At 44.2% G+C, this 24,451-nt stretch overlaps 1 protein-coding gene across 1 annotated transcript in view; it reads right to left on the bottom strand.

Annotated features, from left to right (window-relative positions):
* The window catches only part of SRRM3 (serine/arginine repetitive matrix 3), a 54,107-nt gene that overhangs the window by 21,207 nt on the left and 8,449 nt on the right, over positions 1-24,451 (bottom strand). The window contains exons 2-9 of the mRNA XM_072640266.1: positions 21,780-21,881; positions 6,532-6,666; positions 6,146-6,226; positions 5,578-5,607; positions 3,764-3,826; positions 3,546-3,581; positions 1,137-1,187; positions 482-586 (exon numbers count right to left, since the gene is read on the bottom strand). Coding sequence (XP_072496367.1) covers positions 482-586; positions 1,137-1,187; positions 3,546-3,581; positions 3,764-3,826; positions 5,578-5,607; positions 6,146-6,226; positions 6,532-6,666; positions 21,780-21,881 — 603 coding nt within the window. The remainder of the gene's footprint in view (positions 1-481; positions 587-1,136; positions 1,188-3,545; positions 3,582-3,763; positions 3,827-5,577; positions 5,608-6,145; positions 6,227-6,531; positions 6,667-21,779; positions 21,882-24,451) is intronic.

Here is a 24,451-nt window from a genome sequence, read left to right as displayed (position 1 = left end):
CCAGCCCCCAATAATCTCTGCTTGCTCTGACCTCTTCCACAACTTGGTATGTTCAGCTAGTCAGGCAAACACTTAACTTCCACTCCCTCATATTACTCTCTTTCTCCATGCCTCTCCCATGAGACCATCGGTTCCCTGAGGTCAGGGTCCCTGTCTTCTTCTCCTGTAACCCCAACAGAATTGGGAGCTCAGCCCTGGGTGGGGGAGGGCTGATGAATGGGCTGATTAACTGACCCACGACCTTTTGATTTCATCATAGGCATGCCTCCATTGCTCAGTGTCCCAACTCTCTCCCAACCACATTCTAGACATTTAGACTGTCCACAGAGGACAAGGGCCCCACAAGACTCAGAAGAAAAACTACAGTTCTCTCACACATTTTCCAAGCCCCCAGCCCCTGAGGTCAACCCAAAGGCCTGGCCACATCCCATCCACCATGCCCTCAGCATGGCCATGGTTTGCTGTAGGCTGGCCAGCCTACCTGCTAGGTGATTTGGAGCTGCTGTAGTTGGAAGATATAGAGGCGCTATGAGAGCTACAGCTACTATGTCGATGAGACCTTCTTGATGGAGATTCACTATGAGGCCTGGAAGAGGAAAGGGTGATGGGGGCAAGCTCGAAGTGGAGGCCAGCCCACTACTGCAGCCCTCAGACTGAAAGAAGCTCTGGTCCCTAGCTATTTGGAGTATAAGCCTGAGGCCTCACCCAGAAAGGTGTGTGTGTTGAGGTGGCGGGGTGGGGGGTGGGGGGGTGGAGTGGGTTCTGGCCCCCATCAGAGGGATAGAAAGCAGTAACAGAGGAGAACAGATAGTGGAGATATCTGGGGGTCAGGAGGGTCTTCATCTGACCTCTAGTCGCACCACATCAGTGTCTGCCTACTGTTCCTCTGGTTAAGATTGGCACTGACCAGTGCCCCGATGTGGGCCTTAGTCAACCCCACTGCAACCCCTTCTACAAAAAGGGCAGGGGTGAAGGAGAGAATATTTGCCCCAAACACCTCTGGCCACTTCTCAAAGCCAGTAGCAGAACTCAAGCTAAACCAAGCTCTTCCCTATAGTTTCACGGCAGGCCTCAAACCAGTTTCAGCTGGTTCTTGTCATCCCACCCTGAAAGAAGCAGAAATGTGGGTCTCTTACCTCTTTCTGTCTTTGTTTTTCTCTTTTCTTTTACTTTTGGGGCTCCGGGACCTACAAACAATAGGGCAGTTCAGTGTCCAGGGAGTTAGGAGTGGGGAGAAGTGACCTGGCTCCTCACCTACCTGACCTTTCCCTGAGAGCTGAGTCCTATGATGCGGTGCCCCACAGCTTTATTATCCCAAACACAGGGTCTGTTCACCTCTACTCCAACAGCTTTGTGAAGATCATAGACCCCCTAGACCACCTCCAAGCTTATCTCTGCTGAGAAACTTTCCCAGACTTCTTTTCATTCTTTCCCTCTGGGCAGCTCAATCCTTATGTACACACTTATTCTGGAGCTGACTTAATTAATGTGAGAGAGATGAGGACAGTTTATTCACATTCAGGGCTGAACCTCACACCCTTAGAGTGGTCTCAAGTGCTCAGCCATCAATGAGCCCCTCCCAGAGCATAGACAGTTCAGGAAGATCCAGTCAAAGCTGGAGTGAAATGGTTTGAGACCTTTCTGAAATGAAAGGCTGTCTTATGCCAGCCCTCCCCCTCCTCTTCCCTCCTCCCACCTCCTCCTCCTCTGAGTTTCTAGATTAGCTTTTAGGTCTGTGTTCAGCTGTTCCATTAGGTTCAGATATCCCTTCCAATCATGCCGCTTGATCCCAACCCATTCAATGCCAGCTAGCTGGCTCCCTCAGTTTTGCCTTAACCCAAATAATTTCCAGTTTTCACCAGATCACAGCATTGTAGCAAGTTAGTGAGCAAGGGGCTTATGATCTGGAAGGAGCCTCAGAGATCTAATCCAACCCCCTTATTTTACTGGAAACTGAGGCTCAATGAGGTCATTAACATGTGACAAGGTCATGTGACAAGGTCATGAAGATTACCGGGATTTAAACCCAAATTTTCTAATTCTGTGTCCTAAGACTATAGGATTTAGAGTGCAACCCTCCCCAGCTGCCAGGTTGTACAGGGAATAGGCCTGGTGTCAGGAAGACCTGAGTTCAAATCCAAACTCAGACACTTATTAGCTATGTGTCTTTGGGCAAGTCACTTAAACTCAATTTCTTCACAATGATAGCGCCTGCCTCCCAGGGTTTTTGCAAAGATCAAATGAGAAAGCTATGTGTGAAGTGCTCAGCACAGTGCCTGACACACAGTAGGTGTTTAATAAATGCTTCTTTCTTTCCTTCCTCTTGGCTATGCTGTCCCTCCCTAAATTACCTTGTTTCTCTTTTGAATTTATTTTGAATGTATTTATGCATGTATGTACTATCTCTCTCAATAGACTAGAAGCTCCTTGAGGGCAGGGTCTGTTGTATTTTTGCCTTTGTATGACCAATGCTCAGCCCAGGAGCTTAAAAAATGACTACTAATTGGTGAATAGCATTGGTGGGGGCCTTGAACATCACATCTAGGGCTCTGAGACAGTCTGGCCTCCTTAGTCGGGCCAACCTTCCAGAGGGAATAAAACATGTCTTTGGACTGCTTTGCACTAGAGCAACCTGGCCTGGGATTGGGTCCCAGTCAGTCTTTGGTAGAACTGCCTAGAAGTGGGCTCTTAATGTTGAGCTTCTCAGTGGGTGCCCACTTCCGGAGATTTTCACCACTGGAGGGCAGCAGAACACCAGTTCAGTTTCTGGTTCAGTCAAGTCTCTAGGGTTCCACTGTGGGAGCCTGGGAAAAGAGGAGTAGACTCATGGGTCTAACGCTGGAAAGGATGTCTGAGGCCATCTCACACAATTTCTTTATTTACAGATAAGGAAACTGAGGTCCAGGAAGATTAGGTGACTTAGATTCATAGATTTAGATCTGGAAAGGACCTTAGAGGTCATCTAGTCAACAAGCATTTATTGAGTACCTACTGTATTCCAAAGAAAGGAAAAAATATCCCCTTCCCTCAAGTTCACATTCTATGTTACAGATAGGAAAACTGAGGCTGAGAGGTCAATAACTTGCCCAAGGTCACAGAATAAGTCACAGGGATGCTCCTATACCAGTAAGATAGATTGAAAGGTAAGATGAAGTGGAGTGTGGGTCTTTTGGCATCTCGGAGCATCTGAGCTGCTTTATGCTGAGCATACGGTGAGGAAAGTAGCTTCAAGGTGACCCAGGAGTCACCCTCTCCCAGCCCCAAATCTCTCAGGATCAGGTAATCTGGCAAGAGCCTTCATCATTACTGATGAGACATCCAGCACCCACTTGGAGAAAGGGCTCCCCCCTCAAGATCTTGTAGAACTCTGTTCTTAGGGAACTCACAGTATTGGGAGCACGTTTGAGCTTGGTAGGCTCTCAATCTTAACATTGTTCCTCAGTTTCCAGGTCGAGCCCCCGTGTATCAGGGCTCCAAACCAACCTCGGTCCACTTGGACCCGATTCTCCAGCCAGCCCCGACACCCTCTGCATGGTCCTGCTCACCTGTGTCTCCTCTTCCTTCTGGATCCTGAGTCAGACCTGTTGGATGTCACAAAATGGTACTCATTTAGCAGATATTTGAGGAATTAAGCTCTCCCTCCCTCCCTTCCATGCTGGGCTGCCTGATTCTTGAGCTCTGGTGAGTGGGAGTGGGGGAGCAGGACAGACCTGGGAAGGAGGTTCAGGGCTTCAAGGTTGGGGAGGGGAGACTTTTTAGATACCTGTCACGTCTATGTTTCTTTCCATTTTTCTTCTTCTTCCGAAGGGGTGAGGAGCTCCCACAGCTGCTGACACAGGGCAGGATAAAAACCTTTGACCTCTGTCACTTTGACTATTTCTTTTCTATCCCCCCCAATGCTTCCCCTGCCCCTCCATGCCCACAGGATTGCAACAGGTGTAGAATAGGGCATGCCATCTTAATTCTTCCCCCCCCTTCAAATCGCCCTACACATCAGATGCTGAGTTAAGTTCTTTATGCCTAGATCTGACCAGTTACTTCTTTGTTCAAGACCCTTCAATGTCCCCCTATTTCCTCAGAGGATAAAATTCAAAGTCATTTACATGATTCAAGGTCCCCATCCCCACACCTGACATCACCTAATCCCTTATTACTTGCAAAATCAGAAACAAACTCTCAGAACCAACTAGGGCCACCTTGTCCAATTTGCTGTACTTGACTGACAGTCCCCTCGGATATCCCCAACACCTCATCATACTGCCTTTTCTAGAAGGCCTTCAGGGAGGGGTGGTCCACCACCTTGTCCACACAATGGCTTTCAAGTCCTCCCAGAGTCTTCTCCAAATTAAACCCCACCAGTTCCTTAAACCAGGTGTTATATAAATTGACCTCATTATCCCTGTCACCCTCAACCTGATGCTTTCTCCCCATATCGATGCTTTTTCTAAAATGTAGTGCCTAGCTTGCCCCTTCTGGGTACAATCCACCTACCATCTATAATCTGTCCAAACTGGATCATTGACCACTTGGGACCTTGTTCCCTACACCACCACCCACAGTCTCTTGAATTCCTATAATTATTTTAAAGTCCAACTTCAACACCACTTACTCCAGGACTGCCCTTTCCCTTCCCCAACCTCATAACACATTGACTGCCTTTATAGTGTTATTTCAGTTTTTGATGTATGGGTTATCCACCCCCCACCTCGGACTGAGACCTCTCCAAGGCAAGGACTGAGTCTAATCTCAGCTTTGGAACTTCCCCCCAGCTATCTAGCACAGTACGCTGCCTGCACACAGCAGGTGATTAACCAATTATTTTCAGGTTAAACTGAATTAAACTGAACTAAACTGAAATGAATTGAACTGAATTTCATTGCACTATATTGCAATTCAATGGTGAGGCCAGGGCTGGATATGAGGAGATAAATCCTGTCATTCAAGTTGAAAAAAATCCCATATCCCAAGGTGGGGGTTAAGTACCTGGGAATCAGGAGTCATAGAATAATAAGGGCTGGAAAGGTCAGTGGTTATCTTCCTCTCATTTTACAGGTGGTGAAACTCACTCTCAATGACTGGGTCTTATTGTGAAGTTTGATATCTGCCAAACCCCTTGTCGCTATTGCCTCTTCTCCCCCGCCCCAGGTCTCTGGCCCATGCCCAATTCTCCAAGGACCTTGTTTTCACTGTTGTTATAATCCTTGCCCTTGGCTGATAGCAGCTGTCCATCTGTCCTCCCATGGGAATCTGAATCATAATAGTGGACTCAAAGGAATTAAGACCTAATAGAGAATTCCTAATATGAATATAGTGTGAAGTATTTGCTTCGCCCATAAGCATAGGTCTGGGGTTGGCCTGGAACAGCCAGGATGGGGAGGCAGAGGGCACAGGACCTCTGGGTTTGGCTTTGCTGCAATTCCTAGCCTGTCCTTTGCAAGGACCCTTGGGTGTCCTCTATACTGCATTCAGGGTGGCCATCTGTCTAGCCTCCACAGCCCTTGCCTTCTGCAGAGTCTCTGAGGCCCGAGACTGACACTCCCACCAGCCCAAAGCACCAGCCAAGGCCAGCTCACTGACCTGCATTCAGAGTCTAGCTTCCTCTTTTTGCTGAGAACAGGTCCCCGGGGAAGGAAGGAAGGCAGGCAGATAGAAAGACATAGGTGGAGGTGGTTAAGTGGGTCAGGGCCCATTTTTCAGGACAAGAAGTAGGGGAGGGGGAGCAGAGACCCAAAGGGATGATGTTGGATGCTGTTGGGCCAACTTTTCTCCCTCCCTCTCTTCATCCCTTCCTCTCTCCCTCCCCCTCTTCCTGTCCCCTCCCCCCCATCAAGCAGGGCATTGAGATCCAAGAAGAAATAGATGGCAGCAGAGAAGGGGGATCTGTCTTTGACTATCTCAGCCTAGTTCCCAGACTGAGAGCTAGAAGGGACCTCAGAGCACATGTAGCCCAACCTTCTTGTTTTATTTGTCTGATTTTCCCAAGGTTATAGACAGAGTTCTGAGGTAGGATTTGAACCCAGGTCCTCTGACCACAGGGCCAGTGGTCATTGTGCCAATGTTAGGGACATCAGCCCTAATTCCCAGGTGACTTGGTTAGAGCCTCTGGGCTCCTCTTTCCACAAGCTCAGGGGCTCCACCTACTCACCGACTTCTCCGATGGCCAGATTTCTTTTTCTTCTTCTTCTTGGGAGGGGGTGAGGCTGAGCTGCTTGACCAGTGCTTGGTTCTGGGAGTGGGGTGGGAGAACGAGAGATGAGATGTGGTATGGAGAGCAAGGAGAGCCCAGTCCTCAGTCTGGCCCCCTGATCCCTAGTTTCGAAGTATTTACAGCCTTCATTTCTCCAGACTACCACCTTTCCCCCACCTCCCTGACTAGCCACCCTTCCACTACCACCAATACCTTTCCTTTCCAAAGTTTGCCAGTTCCCCTGCCTTCCCAGCCCACGCAGTCACCCAGTCCTACTCCCAGTTCCCATATAGAGAGCTCCCCCAATCCCTACTCCCTCCCCAGGGCTTCCTTCAGGGCCTGACCTGTACTCCCGGTGCCCACCATCAGCCCGGTAACAGTCCGCAGGACAATCACATTCCAGAGGGCAGTCTTCCTCATAGGGCAAGTACTCCAGACCCTGGGCGTCCCCCTCAATCAAGTAGTGGCTTTCCATCACTCTGCCCGGGAGATAGAAACAGAGATAAAGGTCAGATTTGGAGCTGGGAGATCAACTGCAAAATCCAGGTGATGGGATAAGGGCCTAGACCAGGGTGGTAACAACCTGAGTAGGGAAAGGGGACAGCTGGGGGAGATGTGCCACGAGAAACAACAGAATCAGTGCAAAGTCCTTGTCCTGGCTTTTAATGCATGCCCTCATCAGTATTTTGTCACCACGGCTGATCCTTTGCCTTCCATGCTCCGCATTCATTTAGGAGACCCAGTTCCTGCTCCTAAGAAGGAACTTGTTGCTGTTATTATCCCCATTTTTACAGCTGGGGAAATGGAGGCAGACAGAGATTGAGTGACTTGCTCAGGGTCATACAGCTAGTAAGTGTGCGGGGCCAGATTTAGACCTGGGTCCTATGCACTATGGCTCTTCCGAGCTGCCTCTAGTCTGATGAGAAGATGGTTCATGCTTTAGGGATCCACTGATTTCACTGAGGAGACCACACTTCTGCTGCCAGGGGGCCCTCGTTGATGGGAGAAACTGAAGCCTCTGTCTTTGAAAAGACCTCGGTGTCTGCCTTGGGGGAGCCCCTAGTGTGATGTAATTCTCCCTTCGTAACCTCTCCCCAATACCTCCTTCTCTCCTCTGCCCCCACCCTGGTGCAGTCTTCATCATTTCAGTGCCTGGACCAGCACAAGAGCTGCTGGGGCATCTGCCTACCTCAAGTCTCTCCCCACCAATCCATCCTCCATTCAGCCACCAGAGTGATTTTCCTAAAGGGCAGATCCAATTATCTCACCCCTCTATGTGATAAATTCCAGTGGCTTCCTATCCCCTCTGTTCAGCATTCAAAGCCCCTCACATCCTAGCCCCCCTCTTTCCTTTCTAGTCTTCTTAGGCATACTCTGTGATCCAGTGGCACTAGCCTTCTTGATGTTCTTTGTACAGGACATGCCATCTCCCAACTCTGGGCATTTTCCCTGGCTGGCCACCATAGCTGGAACACTCTCCCTCCTTGTATCTGCTCTTGGCTTTCCTGGCTTCTATCAAGTGTCAGCTAAAATCTGATCTAAGAGAAGCCTTTCCCTGTTCTCCTTAATGTCAGTGCCTTCCCTCTGAGATTATATTTAATTTACAATTACATATTTACATACTTCTACAATCCATAATTATGTATAATTTATTGGTAACGTACAATTTACCATATGTGTGTATGTGTATATATATATGTGTGTATATACATATATGTATGTGTATATATAGTCTTGTTTGTCCACAGCTGTCTGCATGTTGCCTCCCCCATGAGCTGTTCGAGAGCAGGGATGGCTTTTGCCTTTATTACTGTTTAGTATAATGTCTGGCACTTTTGTTAGTCATTTCAGTCACGTTTGACTCTCTGTGACCCTATGTGGGGTTTTCTTGGCAAAGATACCATGGTTTGCCATTTCTTTCTGCAGCTCATTTGATAGATGAGGAAACAGAGGTAAACAGGATGAAGTGCCCAGGGTCACACTACTAGGAAGTGTCTGAAGCTGGATTTGGACTCAAATGTCTTCTTGACACCAGGACTGGCACTCTAGCTACTATGCCACCTAGCTTCTGCATCTGGCACTTAGTAGGTGCTTAATAAATGCTTATTGATTGAATGGCTGAAAGAGGAGACAGCCTCTGTGGTCAGCCTCCTGTCCTCAGGGAAGCTGGAGAGACTAGCCTTCTGGGTGTACGTTCACTAGGCACCAGACATACAGGAGCTGAACTGAACAGAATAGTCCTACACTTGTCTCCTTTCAGGATGCCGAGCACTTTCTCCATTTCTTCACATTAGCCCTGTTCCTCCTCATTATCCCACTTCCTACATCCTCTCCGCCTTGGGAAGATGCCACCTTTCAAACATTTATAGACTGATCATGCTTCCTTTGCCCCTCCCAAAGTCATTGCTTTACCAAGCTGCTGCCGATACTTGGCTCCAACCATATTTCCTCATAAATCAATCCTCTCCCTGGGCCCTTAATCATCTTGGCTTCTCTCCTCCTAACTGCCTCCAATTTGTCTTCTTGCAGTGATGTGCTGCTCTCCATGGAATGCCGCCCTAGTCCCCCTCCTCTGGACCAGCTCCCCTTCTCTCTCTTCCAGAGCCGAGGGGCTGGGCAGAGCCAGATTCATCCACTTGTGGGAGGCTAGTGCTCCCAGAGATGCTGCTTTGTAGCTTGTACATCAGTTAACACAATAATACATTCTGCTCTCAGTTATCCATGCTCAGGAAGGTGGTGGCAATGTCATGGATGATGCAAAACACAACAATCTCCAAATCACAGAGACTCCTCAAGTCTTTGTCTTTGCAAAGTCTTCTGATGTTTAATGTTTGGGCGTGGCACAGTGTCTGTGAAATGAATGAATGTGCCAATGGATGAGGGGCTAACTGGAGGTCTGGGGCTATCGGGTCATAAATATATGGAAAGGTTCTTCAGAGATAATCTACTTGAATTCTCTCATTTTACAGATTAGGAAAATTGAAGGCCGGAGAAAGCTGACCCTTGCCCAAGCTGACACAAGCAGTGAGTTTATAGAACCATAGATTTAGAGCTTGAAGTTACTTCAGAAACCATCTAATCCAAACTCTTCCTTTTCCAGATGAGGGAACAGGTTCAGAGAGGTTGAGTAACCTGTCTAAGGTCACACAGGTAGTAAACACACCCAGAAGTAGAATTTTCTTTTCACTTAAAGGAAACTGAGGCTTACAAATGTGAAACAAAAATTTGCCAAGGTCAGAGAGCTAACCAGGAGCAGAGTCAGGACTCAGCCTGGGTCTCTTGGCTCCAAATAATAGGATTCATAGGACTGAGAGCTGGTACGATCCTCAGAAACCATCCCATCATCTAGAGAAGGAAACAGGCTCAGGGAGGGGAAGTGACTTAGATGTAGTCCCACAGGATCAAAGCTCTACTGCTGGAAGGGACCTTAAAAGCCGTCTAGTCCAATCCTTTGATTTAACAGGTGAGGAAACTGAGGCCCCCTGAGGGGGTGGCCCAAAGCCAGTGCTCCTTCCATTATGCCATGTTACATCTCACAATGAAGCTGTAAAATGAAGAACACATCCAGGGAAACAAGGATGAAAATGGCTTTCCACACACACTCTCAATCAATTCTTCCTATTAGAATGAAATACATCACCTCTGGAAGTGATGAGCTCCCCCCTCCACTCACTCTCTCTAACTCCACTCCCACTCCCACTTGCTACCTGCCAATCTCCAAGCCTCCCTGGGCACGGGGATGCATTTATGCATTTGGGTCCCAGGAAATTTGCTAGAAGTTGAGCCTGAATGGGACCAAGAAGGAGTCCCTTACCATCCCCTCCTCCTCTGGCTCCTCCTGGGCTGCCGCCCATAGCAAAGGGATTAAGAGTGGTAGGAGCAGGTGAATTAAGCAAATGTGAGAAGCAATAGCACCTGAAAGGAATGAGTAAGATCTGCCCTGGATAAGCACTAGGACAAACCCAACAGTCAACTCTGACCATACCTCCTCACCCCCTCCCAAAGTCATTGCTTTACATTAGGGCATAGGCCATATGCCCCAAACAGACTATAAACTCCATGTGGGCAGAGATTGTGGCCGGTCTGAACTTGGTGTCCTCCTCTCCTTTCTCCTCTCTTTCCCCCTCCCTTTCCTCTTCCACCCTGAACCCTCCTCCTCCCCCCTCAGTGACAGTAGGATCTTAGAACTAAATGGATCTTAGATCTTAGGATCTTAGAGATCTTAGAGACTGTCTAGTCCAGAACTTTAAAAACAAATATTTTGACAGGAAATTCAATATAATTGCTTTCCTTTGTAATTCTATGTATCTTATTTTGTGTATTTCAAAACATTATTCTGAGAAGGGGGTCTATAGGTTTCAGTAGACTAGCTAGCTAGATGGTGCCATGATGCACAGACTGCTGGGCCTAGAGTCAAGAAGAATCCTCTCCCTTAATTCAAATTTGGCTTCTGACATTTATTAGCTGTGTGACCCTGGGCAAGTCACTTAATTCTGCTTGTCTCAGTTTCCTCATTTATAAAATGAGCTGAGAAAGAAATGGCAAACCACTCTAGTACCTTCTCCAAGAAAACCTCAAATGGGGTTGTGCAGAATCAGACACGACTCAAAAGTGACTAAACAAAAGCAGCAGCAGAGGTTGAAAGGGCCTAGGACACAAGAAAGATTAAGAACACTTGCTTCTAGTCCAATCCCTTCTGTTTTACAGATAAAGGAGTTGTCCAAGATCACTTGGTTACATAGGATCATAGTTCTAGAGGTAAAAAGGACCTCATTAGCCAATTCCTTCATTAGACAGATGCAGAAACTATATAGAACAGTGAAGGGACTTATTTAAATTCACACAGGTCATCATTGTCTAAGACAGGATTTGAATCCAGGTCCTCTGACTCCATGACTCCTCTTTGCCCTGCACTATGGAAGTTGTTGTGTTAGTCTTCTTTTTGTGACCCCATTTTAGTGGTTTTTTGGCAAAGATTCCGGAGTGGCTTGCCATTTCCTTCTCAGCTCATTTTACATATGAGGAAATTGAGACAAGCAGAATTAAGTGACTTGCCCAGGGTCACACAGCTAGTAAATATCTGAGAGTGGATTTGAATTCATAAAGATGTCTTCCTAATACTAAGCCCAGTGCTCTATGCACTCTACCACCTAGTAGTCCCCATGTAAGACCCCTCAAAAAAAGACAAATAGACCTCATCATAAGATCACAGATCTAGAATTAGAAGGTCTTTCCAAGACCATGTTGTCTAATCCCCTCATTTTTTAGATGAAGCACCGGAGGCCCAGATAGATGGTAATTTGTTCAAGATCACACAATAGAAGTGCCCTCAGAGCCAAGATTTGAACCCAGGCCATCTGACTCCAAATCCTCCAGTCTTTCCACTGTACCACACTGCCTTCATGGTGGGATTAATTATTGAGAGCTGAGGCTGCTGGGAGATGGGGGAGTTCTTTAGCTAGAAGCTTTGTTGAGTAAAGGAACTCATTATACGTACCCAAAGTGGTAGCGTCAACCCTTGGAAGTAACCCATCTTAGCCAATCCACACCTTCTTCCAGATCTTACCTGGATCCCCTCAAAGCTATAGTCTTCCTCAGTCTCCTTCTAAGGCTGACCCCAATTCCCCAGCATTCTTCAGGCTCCATCACACATACAAGGGACTCCACTTAGTACTGGGGGTAACCAAGGAGAAGGAAGCCATAAAAAGAGATGAGGAAAAGCTCCAGAAATTCTCCAGGAAAGGTTAGCGAGAAGGACTCTTAGGAAGCCTTGGAGGTCATAAGGAGTTGGTAAAGGGAGATCACTGTCAGGGATTGGATGCAGGGATATGGGGTAGGGAGGCAGGAGTACCCAAACTTGAACTTGTCCCTTAGTAACTTGGATCTGCTGCCCTTTCCAAATGTCTTGTTTGAAATATTCCATCCTGGACTGCTAAAAGTACCCCTTGCTGAAGGTACCCTGAGTGGAGGGGCCTTTCTGAATTAGGGCCATAGAGAGAATGCAGTCTGAAAAGTCTCTCACATGGGAAGAAGGCAAAGGTGGACTGAAACTGAGCTTCCCCTACTGTAGTACTAAGGCCCTATCCTCAGCACTGAGCACTACCCTCCCAACTTTGGTACAGAATGGCATTGAGTTCCCAACTCTGGCACTAAGGTCCTTTTGCTATCACTGAGTCCCTACCACCATCACTGAATGTACCCCCTCATGCTGGCACTGAGTTCCCCATTTCCATCACTAAACTCTGATTCTAAGAAAGAAGAGGATAAGGAGGAGATAGGAGAGGAGGAAAGAGAAGAGGAGAAAGAAAAGGGGATAAAGGAGGAGGAAGAAGAGGAAAAGGATGAGTGCTTGATTGAGAAGGCAAGTGTTTTCAGCTGAGTGACTTAGTGGTAACCTTCAAGGCAGAGCCACATCCTCTCCTTGATGAGGTCACATTATTGTTCTAAGCAATAATAACCATCTCCCCTCCACATCCCAAACTGCCCAAAGGAAAGGACAATCCCCTTAATGAGCTGGAAGATTAATAAGAGATTCTGAAGTTGAGTGAAAAGAGGGAGCTGGGAAAGGAGAAAGAGGGACAAGAACATTGTGGATGAGATCGATTATCGAACCAGAAGGGGTCCAGGCATTTGGGTTTGTCCTCTGCTGTGCAGGAGGGACTCCTCCCAATGGAGTTGGAGTCAAGCTTGGAATAGTCCAAAGAGCCTTATATTCCAAATCATTGGACCTAGGCTTGAATTCTGGTTCTGCTCTTTATTCCCTGGGAGACCTTGATCCAGTCCTTTTCCCATCCTGGATCCCAGAACATTAGGCAGTGCATTGTTTCTACGTTTCTAATTATTATTATGTTATTTTAAAATTATAACCATTACCTTGAAGGTAAAACTGATCATGAAATGAGGAGGCATGTGTGTCTTAATTGAATTCATTATTCTTCTCTTGCTTTTGTTTCAAAATGCCTCTTATGCCCTTTCCCACCACCAATTCTTTCATCAAGGAGCAGGCATGAATAAGTGATCAATTCCCTTTCAGCAATGTAATGATGTTTTTTCTTGCACTTCCTTAACTCCTGAGGTAATTCTGAAACAATTATTCTGAGAAGCAGCATGATGTAGTAGAGAGAGAGATGGCTACTATTCCTTCCTCTTCTCCCTTCCCCTCATCTCGCATTATCAACATTGTTATGTTCATTGAGGCTCAGGAAATTTGTGACTTGCTTGAGCTGAGTTTCTTTGCTGGAGCTGACCAAAGCTGGAAGCAACCAATGATCCTGCTGATGCCAGATGCACCAAAACTGCTGGATGTGATTAAAGAAAACAACATCCTGAGCACCAAGCCCTCCCCAGTTGTCAGTCTTTTTTGTATTGTGGATGGGTGAAATCCATAGCAGGCCACTGCATACTTAACCTCCTCAATTGTGTTCACCTCTGTTTCCCAATGGTTAACCTAATTACCTCTCTCTTCTTTTCTGCTGTCAAAGATGGCAATTGTCTATTGTCAGGAAACTTCATTCCTGGATGCAAAAGCCTCATATGGCAACTCACAATTGGCTGGCTCTGCTCAAGGAATTGGCAATCTATGCATTGGATTGTGCTCAAAACTGAAAGTGGATGATGCAGTGTTCAAAATAAAGGAGGGGATAACCCTTGCTGTGCTCTGCCCATGTCGAGCCGCGTCTAGAGCATTCTGGTCCATTCTGTCTAATGAATTTTGGGGAAAGATCACAGATGAAGAACTGGAAGAGACCTCAGAGGTCACTTAGGTTAACCCATTTATTTTGCAGCTAGGGAAACTGAAGCCTAGGAATAGGAAATTAGTGGTCCAAGGTCACACAGCAAGCATCAGAGGTAGAAATTTAATCCAGTTCTTCTGATTCTAAAGCCAATGTGCTTTCTACTGTTGCATGACTTCAAAAAGATTCTTAAGGACTGGAGACCATACCAAGTGAGAGACAGACAGACAGACAGACACACACACACATATGTACAGAATGTAGGGGGCAGAGTCATAAGATCACAGGTATAAAGATAGAAGGGACCTTAGTGGCATTTCAATTAACTTCTTCATTTTACAGTTCATAAGACCTTTGCATTAGAACTGGAAGAAGGTCCAACAGGCCATCTATTCTGACCTCTTCATTTTACAGATGAGGAAACTGAGGCTCAGGGAAGTTCAGTGACTTGTTCAAAGTTACACAGTTATTAAGAGTCAGAGACAAGATTTGAACCCAGGTCTTTTGACTCTAAAGCCAGTTATTTTTTACAGTAGTACAAAGAGACTGAGGACCAGGAAAGGAAGTGGATGAGTTAAGATTTATCAAATGTTTTGCTCCTCTAGACCCCATCCTACTGATAGCAAAACCAAAAGTGGGAAAAAAAACCAACTTCATCAATCAACCAACCTGCATGAACACCAAATCCCTGGTCTGGGGGATATTGTCTTACTGAATTAAATGAGTTATCTACACCTTGGGGACATCATGGAAAAGTTGATAGATTCTGGTGGGAGTCTGGCTTAGTATGATGAACAGCTCCCTCCCATGATTGGGGCTACATTTGGTTTGTTTTTGTGTTTGGGGATTTTTTGTTTTGTTTTTTTGTTTCTGGATGAATTTTCTTGGTTGCTGTCAGAAGGGTCACAAAAACAGAATGAGAAGGCCCCCCTAAAGGTCATTAAGTTTAGTACACTGTTTGCAGGTCACAATGTTAGACTTAATAATCTCTGTTTAAGGGCAGCTCAGAAAGAATGCTTCACAATTTCTAGTAAAGGCTCTGTTCAGTCAATGTGGAAGAGTGGACAGAATGCTGGGCTTGGACTCTAGATTTCTAGTTGTAATACTGTGCATAACTTGCTATATGACCTTGGGGAAGTCATTTCTTTTCCTCTAGCCCTTAGTGTCCTCCTCTGTCAAATGCTTAAGGTCCCTTTCAGCTTGAATATTTTTTGAGTTTATGATCCTAATTTCTTCTCCCTCTTATCAAAAACCTGACACTAGCCCATGCTAATATCTCTCTTCTGTTAATGCCTATGGTACTGAGAATCTGTCCCACACCATTTAACATGTTATTCTAGATTTCATTTTTATCTTCTTAACTATTCTATGTTTTCCAGAATATAAGCTCCCTGTGGGCAAGGATCCTTCTTCTCTGTCTGCCGAAGTGCAAATCACAGAATATGAGATGGGGGGCAGGAGAGAGACTCCATCAAGAAAGGTCTCAACAATCTCAAAATGACCCTTAGTCAAGGACTTTTCTCTTACAAGAAAATCAGGCTCTGGGTTCAAATGCACCCAGATTTTTCCTGGACTTAGGCTTCTGTTACCCATTAGCTCATTGCCATATAAGCTCTGCCATAAAACTCTGAAAGAACTTTTAGAACAAAGCTTGGGTATAGATTCATTAACTCAGCTTGTCTTTTCAGAGCTCCTCCTTTGAATGTATATATCATTGTGCTCTAAAAAGTTCTTTATTCTCTCTGAATTAAGTCACTCTTGTTCTAATGGTCCATTATTAATGGAGGTACTTGGAATTTTCTCTCTGTGATCACCCAAGGCATTAAAATAGCCACCACCACCCCCCATTTTTCATAGGGAGGATGAGAAAGGTACAATGGTGGGATGAAGAATCTATGAGATTAAAGGAGAGAAGAAGTCAAGACTCTTGTTTATCTAGTCTTCTCCTTGGAGTCTTTTGTTTGTCATCTCCCACTATGCCTTCCATAGAGATGATTTCCCCCAACCCCCAATAGTACCTCCAGACAAGACCCTCTACTAGAGGAGAAAATCTCAAAAGAGATTACTTGCACCATTTAGAAGACTACCCATCTTCAGCTTGGATCCATCCCAACCCCTCCTCACGCCCCCATACCTCCTGACTTCCAAGCATCTAGTGCATGATGCATAAAATTGTGTGGTTTATGACAAATGTTCATGGGTACTCATGATGATTCAATTGGATGGGATTTTCTAAGAAGAGTGCCTGGGAATTCAAATGCATTTCTATGTGAGTGAACTTGGAAAGAGAGCTGTGGCCACTGGCCCCCTTCCCTTAATCCTCTCCCCCTTACCCAGCTCCCCTTTTTCTCTGGCCCCCAGAGTGCCATCCCTGAGGAGATAAAGAGCCAGCAGAACCATGATGAAGTCAGTGCCACCGAGCTTTGTTGTATCCTCTTCTTTTCTCCCCTTTCGCCTTTCTTGGGATGCCCCCCCCATCTTGGCACCAATGCCATGTTCATTCTTCTGCATCATGTTATCAGTTGCTCTGAGATAACGGGCCAGCCTATAACAACATATTCCCTAAATGGATATGGAATTGGAGAACCTGGGTTCAAACCCCAGTTTTGTTACTTAATACATATTTGACCTTGAGTCAGTTGCTTTTCTCAGGGTGTGAATTTCTTCATCTATAAAATGAGATGATCCTATACAAAATGCCTCCATGACTGAATGTAATAGAGCTAGAATGATGATATTTCAAGTACTATAATAAGTAAATGGGGAAGGATTTGGCAGCCCTGTTCAGCATCACTCAGACAATTCCACATACCAGGCCATCTACTCTGCCTACTGATAGGCCTAGATATGCCTCAGTTCCTTTCATACCTCCTTACTCCTAATACTCTCCCCTGGCCTCATCCCTAGTCTTTATTCTTCCAATGCTAGTACCTAGAAATTGATATTAGTTGACCTTTGAGGGCTCAGAGACACTCTAAGGGACAAGTTTAAGTGATCTCATACCCTGTAAGAATTTACCAAATGGTTGTTGAATTGAATACTGAGAGCCACATCCTCACCAGAGAAGCAGTGAGTGGAGGGCAGGAGAGACCTAGGTCTTTTGAACCAGACTTATCAATTGTGTAAATCATAGGTAAATGGAGAGATTTTCTAATAGAAAGGCTAAGTTCTATGCAAACCACCTATTCGAAGAAGAAAGGACTAGAAGGAAACACAAGCACTCATTTTCTCGCAGCCCTAATCTTTGTGTAAACTAGGATTTGGTGTGATGGAATTCTTATTTCCTAGAGGCTACTAGGGTTGGGGGCCCAATGATGGGAGTTGTGCCAGCATGTAGGATGGCTTCATGGATAAAGCTACATTTAGTGGTGTCACAGGATTGTGAGGAGGAGTTCAGACATTCAGTCCTGTCCTTGGCTTGCTGTTCTCTTGGCATGATCATCCTTTTTCTCCTAGGGAAACTTGTTCCTGTTTTTAGAGATGGTAGAGGACAAGGGACCTTTTTTCTGGATGACTCAGCTACACTTGAGAAGATGGTGTTTTGAAGAGAAAAGAGACCTGGATTTGGAGTTGGGAATCTGGTTCAAATACCGACTTTGATGCTCACTACCTGTGTGCCCTTGAATTCCTAGAAGCCTTCTGGGCTTCAGTTTTCTTATCATTGTATTAGATGCTTCAGAGGTCCCTTTTATATTTTAAATTTATGATCCTATGACCTGAAGATTATGAAATCCCAGGTTTGGTAGGGAACTTTGAGGTCATCTTATCCAGCTTCTTGTCCCAGACAAAAATAATTTCTATCACATTCCTGACTAACTTGAGCCCTTGTCTGGGAATCAGGACAGTCCCAGTTTTCTCATTACTTCTTGTGTGTGACCTTGAGTGTGTGATGCATTATAAAGAACAGTGTCTCTAGAGACAGAAGACCCAGGTTGATATACTACCCCTGATGCTTATTCCCTATATGAGCTTGTGTGAATCACTTAATGTCCATGACCTCAGTTTTCTCCTCTATAAAATGATGGGCTTGGACTAGGTTGCCAATAAGATCTCTGCCATCTCTTCACCTATGAAGTATAGTAATGCAGTGATATCAGAGAAGTCAGGGCTCTCATTTCTCTTTTCTGGGCTTCAGTTTCCTGATTTATAACATGAAGAGGTTAAGATTCCACGATATTGAAGGTCCATTGTAATCTTCTTTTTACAATTGAGTGGAAAGAAAGATGGTTTTTGGAGTGAAAACCTAGGAGGAATATCATGTCTGCTACTTGTTAGCTCTGTGTCTGAAGGCAAGTCATACCAAAATCTCTCTGTTCCTTAGGATCATACACTGTACAATGACAAGACTGGACTAAGCCTCATTGTATGCCCACCCTATGATCTGTGGTAAGGAGGAGAGAGGAAAAGGAGCATACATGGTCCTTGCCCTCAAGGAGCTCTCAGTCTGGTTGGTGAGACAAAGATTTCATACGTAAGGAACAGTTTAAAAGGTCATACTCAGGGGACTAGGTGATCTCAGAGGTCCTGTCCAACTTAACTGGGACTTCCAGTAGCAAGGAGATCAGTAGTCCACAGGGCAGTCCAGTTAGCAGATGGAAAAAAATGAAGGATTATAGGAAGTAAGTGATCTCTGTCCAAGGTCCTGTAGTCAGTTAGTGGCGATGTTTGACAGGAATCGAGGGAAGGAAACATCTGACCATTAGAAAGTTCACTTGTACACTGAGCTAAAATCTGCCTCCCTTCAATTTCCACTCATTTGTCCTAGTTCTTCTCTCTAGGGCAAAAGAGGATGAATCTAACCCCTCTTCAACATGACAGTCCTTCAGATAGTTTTATTTTTATTTGAAGGATTGCCATAGTCATCACCTGTCCCTATCTATGGAAAGCTGAGAGTAATTAAGGGCTGTCTTGATGGGTTGGTTTTCTGGGCAGGAGACAGACTGTGCTCATTAAAGTCATTCTCCTTCCTCCAACCTCATCTAACCCTGGTTTGCAGTTTTTTTTATGACTCTTCTCAAATTCTGCCTCATGTTGCAGTTACTGACTATATGCACACATACACATTATATAAACTTATATAAACACATAATAACACATGCATATATATAAATATGTATAACACATGTATATACATGATATATATGTATATATACATTATATATGGATACATATTACAAACAAATGTGTTTGTGTGTATATATACATATGTGTGTATCTGGATTGATTTATATGTACCAAGGGTACCTATCTTCTCTATCACCCACAGGAATTAGTATTTCTAAGAGAGAGACACACACAGCAGAAAAAGGGGGCCATGGGGCAAGGTCTACAAGGTGATAAAATGAAAACTGTTTAGAAGGAGCTTAAAATAGGTACCCTAGAAGCTTGAATTCCATGAGGAATATAAAGACTACAGAAGGAATAAATAAAGTAAAGGTCATGAATCAAAGAATAAAAATCTAGAATGACAGAAATGGAAGGGAAATAATGAGGAGAAAGAAGGAAATAGCTTCTTTTCCCCAAAGAAGGTGCAGAAAATGAAATGTAAAAACTAACAAGCAAAATAAGTTGGAGAGAAGAGGAAGAGGGATGTTACTTGATTATTTAGTAGAGAAGAAAAAAGGGGAAGAATTTGAAAGCTAGATAAAATAAAGACATGAAATCATAAATATGACAAAACTCTAAAACTAGGTAAAGGGATGACAAAGGTCTGGGGGCTTGAAGTACAGGGGAAGAGAGCTGGTGGAAATAGGGTTGCCTTAAGGTAGAGTAAGATAAACTGTCCAAAGAGACACAGTATTGTATTTATGAAGAGGAAAAGAGTCTAATTGAGAAAAAAACATTAGTGGTAACTGGAAGAAAATATAAACCTCACTCTCATAGCTTTAAATGTAAATGGATTAAACATCCAATAAAGTGAAAAAGAGTGACAGATTGGCTAAGAAAAGAAAGTCTTAAAATTTGTTGCTTACAAAAACACACCTAAATAACAAAGACCTATGAAGTAGACAATGAATGATTTTCATGACAGTTATAGTATAGTAGAAAGAACACTATATTTGGGGTCAGAACAGCTGGGTTAAAATCCTGGTTTGTCACTTGTGTGACCTTAGCATATCATTTAACCTTTCTGGGTCAGAGTTCCCTTTTCTGTAAGATAAAGTGGGTAGACACTGGTCCCTTCCATCTGTAAAGATATCCCATGGGGTGGTGATACGAACAATAAGTTTGGAGTTGAAGGACCTAGTTTGAACCTGGGTTTATGTCACAGCTCTGTTAATTACTAGAGGTGTGATCTTGGACAAGTCCCTTTCATGCTTTGAACTTTGGTATCCTTCTCTGTAAAATGAGGGGTTGCACTCAATGATCTCAAAGACACTTGGAATGGCAGACCTTTCAACTTTAAATTCTATGATCTGATCTTTTGCCCATCCTACTCCTTGCTCTGGGATTAGCTTTTCCATTACCATTTTAATGCCTTTTTTTAATGCCTTTATTCCTTCACTGACCTTCTAAATCTCAATTATCCAGACTACTCTGCTGCACTAGTGAGTCATTCTCTACTGAGTTCCCAAAGCACAAATCTAACCATGTCAAAATATGCCTTCTCCTCCCCTCTCTAATAAATTCTCGTGTCTCTCTATAACTTCTGTCTGGCATTTAAAGCCTTTTACAGTCTGATGGCAAACGATCTTCCCAGTCTTATTATACATTGTTCTTTTTCACATGGTTCAGTCAAACTGGCCTTCCCATGTTTCTCATATATTACACTTCACTTTTTGCTTCAACCTTTTCACCGACTGTCTGCCATTCAGAGAATTCACTTCCTCCTCATCTCTGACTTAGAAATCCCTCATTTCCTTCATGACTCAGCTCAGATGTCATCTTCTACATGAAGTCATTCTTTCTCCTCCCTCCCCAGATACTAGTGCCTCGTCCAAACAAGATTATTTTATATTCATTTTCTATATACCTATATATGGGTATGTTGTCTTACTCATTTGAATGTAAGCTATTTGAGGACAGGTATTATTTCACTTTTGTCTTTGTATCCCTAATGCCCAGTGCAGTTCTGGGCATACAGTGGATGCTTTCTAAATGCTTGTTGGTTGGTGACTTTCTTAAAGTATGTGTTAGCCTGCTTTTATAGCTTGCACCTTTTTTTTTGAAATAGAGAAAAATGAAGGCATGGATCAGGAAAGTGAAAGCATGAATAAGGAAACTTCTCTAAGGTCACATAGTCAGTTTATGACAGGACCAGAGCTAGGGAAGGGATGTTCTCTTGATTACAACTCAATGCTTTCTCTGTGCTGATACATAGTCTTTTTCATTGTTCTGAAAACCCTGAAGGAGAAGGAGGATCTCAGTTATATATGGTCTTATATAATTCTCTAATCATTTTGAATAAGTCCTGTTTTTCCCCCAGCTAGATCCAGAGCTCTAGGGATGAATCATACCTTTTCCTGTCTTCCTCTCATAGAAACCTAGCATGAAGTGATGCCTTGGATGAAGTAACTTAGGATTGTAGGATCCTAAATGTAGATCTGGAAAGAACTTCAAAGGACATCGAGTTTTCCTCTCATTTTTCAGATGAGAAAACTAAGGCACAGTGTGATGAAGTGATTTACCCATGGTCACACAGCTGGTAAATGTCAAAAGTAGGATCTTAACTCAGGTCCTCCTGACTCCAAGTTCAGCAGTCTATTGATTATTTTACCACTGGATTAATACAAAGGGGCAAAGGGGACTGCCGCCCTGAGTTTCTCAAGCACCTCTCAACCTGCTGACTCTCATATTCCTCCTCTGACCCCACCCCCTCTCCTGCTGATCCTCTTCAGCTCTTCCCATAGGAGACTCACATGTGGCGACCATGTTGATCCTCCCTGGTCAAGACTCCCTCCTTCTCCATCAGCATCTGTCGGAAAGTTCCCACCTTCTGTCGGATCTCCTCTTCAGAATACCTGCAGGAGGCAGAGAGGATGTAAAATAAGGATAAGGCAAGGATGGTATCACTACAAAGCTGGTATCACTACAAAGCTTGTATCACTAGGGTTTTTTACTTCCTTTGTGCCCCAACAACACCTTCCTGCCTTTGAGAAACTGAAGATCTTCCCATTTTGTAGGTGGAAAACTGATGAGGGATATAATCAAGGAGGGACTCCTTTTGATTAGATGCTCCTTCTATTGGTTGGAGGTGGAGAGCAGGGTTTGAGGGCAGAAAATGTTCATGCCCATTTCTGTTTCTGTTCCATCACTGAAATGTGAAGCTGGTCATCTGGTTGTTGATTACACTTTTGGGACGATGAGAAGTTCATTACCTCATGAGGCATCCTGTTCTGGTGTTAGACAAATCTGGAGTGATACAGGCAGGAGGGAGAGGTTGAGGGGAGGAGGAGATATCATGAGTGGCACCTAGGATCCAGGGTTAATCCCATTTCTTTTCTTTCCTTTAAAATATGGTTAAATATTCAAGAATAAGGCAGACCTCAGACCTGCCTCACCCCTTCCACCACAGACCCTTATTGATTCCAGATAGCAGGACTGAACTCGGGAAGAACTGGCAGTAGAAAGACTGAAAGCACCAGTCTTTACGAGTGTGAGTGTGACTGAAACAGCACTCCAAATTATTTTGGGGATGCTTGTTTCTTGGTGTTTTCCACATTAACCAGGTGATTCCTCCAGCTACACATCTTAGGGTCATAGATTTAGAGCCAAAAGGGACCTTAGAGGTTATCTAATTCAACCCCTTCATTTTACATATAAGGAAATTGAGGCCCAAGGAGCCTATAACTTGACCAAGGTCATACATGTAATAAGTGATGGAGTCAGGATTTGAACTCAGGTCTTCTGACTTGAAATCTAATGATTTTTCCCATTATCCCTTTCTATGTTTCTGTAACTAAAAGGTGCCTAAAAAGATAGTTCTGGTGCCTAACAGGGTATTAGTTAAGAATGGCTTTCTCTTCCTGGCAGCAGACTGAACAAAGAGCCCTCCAGTGGCACTGGACCATCCCCTCCCCACTCTTTAATCTGCTTCCATCCATTCCCATCTCAGTGGTCTCCCTTCCAGTCAGACTCTTTCCCCATTTTTGGATGAGTCATAGGGACAGACGAAGGAGAAATATCAACAGCTCACATTTCTATAGGACAAAAGCATGGGAACACATTCTCATTCTAGTCTTGTCATCGATAAGCTGTGTGACCTAGGCCCGGTTGTTTTTCTTCTCTGGCTTAAAATTTCTACTTCAGTAAAATGAAGAGGAATTAGACATTGTGATCTCAAAGGCCCCTTCCATCTTGAAATGGTCTGAATGAGATGGCTTCTGATGCCTCTTCCAGCTACAAAACTTCTTGACTCTAAACTCCATGGGATTTAAAGGACTCTTCTACCTGTTCTGCCAGAGAGGTCTAGCAGCTTACTGACAATCACACAGCAGAAGAGCCAGTATTGAAACCCAGGTCTCTTGACTCTCTCTCCATCCGAGAGTCTTGCAACCAATGAATCTGCAGTCATAATAGGCTGGTGGGCCCCACCCTCTCAATGAAACTTTGCTTGCTCTCCCCAGTTGTTATTGCTTCTATTTCCTCAAATCACTTTGTATCTACTTCTCTGGTTATGCACTGCAGCTCCCTACAGGAATATAAGCCCCTTGAGGGCAAGGACCAGTTTCCTTTTTGTCTTTAACTCTTTATTGCTTACACAGTGTCTGGCACATGTTAGAGACATGATATCTCAAAATCCTGTGATTTGTCCTAGGAAGAACAGATTGAACCTATTTAAGATTGGATGGGTATGTCTCAGGGAGTCATTTCAGGATTTGGAGAGGAAGGGATTTGCAAAAGCTGACATTAGGTCACCAATGCCTCCATATAGGGATGGGGACTGGCCCTGACTGGTGCCAACATAGGCTTTGAGCCTTCTCATAGTCACATCAGGTTCCCTGAAGGGAAAGTGTTCATAACCCAAATTACTGAGCTATCAAATAAATATTAAGGGTTGGAATATTATTTAATAGTATAAAATGAATATACTCTCCTGTAATTGTTATGAATATTAATCAAATATCTGAATACAGGAAAGAAATGCTAATAGATTCAAGCTGAAATAAATGAATATGAATGACCAGGTGATATAAATGAAGAAAAATCTGTGAGCCTGGAGAAAATATAAGAAGTATGTGTGGGTATGTATTTGTGTTTGTTTTTAAAATACATTTTTGTTGATTTTTTTGGTTATTTACAAAAATTTTCACTGAATTTGCCTTTGTATCTCCTTTTTTTCTTTCTCCCCAAGAACCTACCTCTCTCCCTCTGTGTGTGTGTGTGTGTGTGTGTGTGTGTGTGTGTTTAAAGTGGAAGAGGGGAAAGAAAGGAATGGATACCAAGGAGAATGACAGATGGTAGCTCGGAAGGAGAGTTTTGGGATAATAGGATCATAAGATTTAGAATTACACTATTCTGGAAAGCAGTTTGAGACCATGCATCAAAAGTCACTAAACTGTGCATACCTTTTGACCAAAGATACCACTAC

The sequence above is a fragment of the Notamacropus eugenii genome, chromosome 2 (assembly GCF_028372415.1).
Source record: "Notamacropus eugenii isolate mMacEug1 chromosome 2, mMacEug1.pri_v2, whole genome shotgun sequence".
Lineage (NCBI taxonomy): Eukaryota > Metazoa > Chordata > Mammalia > Diprotodontia > Macropodidae > Notamacropus > Notamacropus eugenii.
Note: the sequence above shows the minus strand (reverse complement) of the source record. Positions and strands in the feature narration are given on the sequence as shown.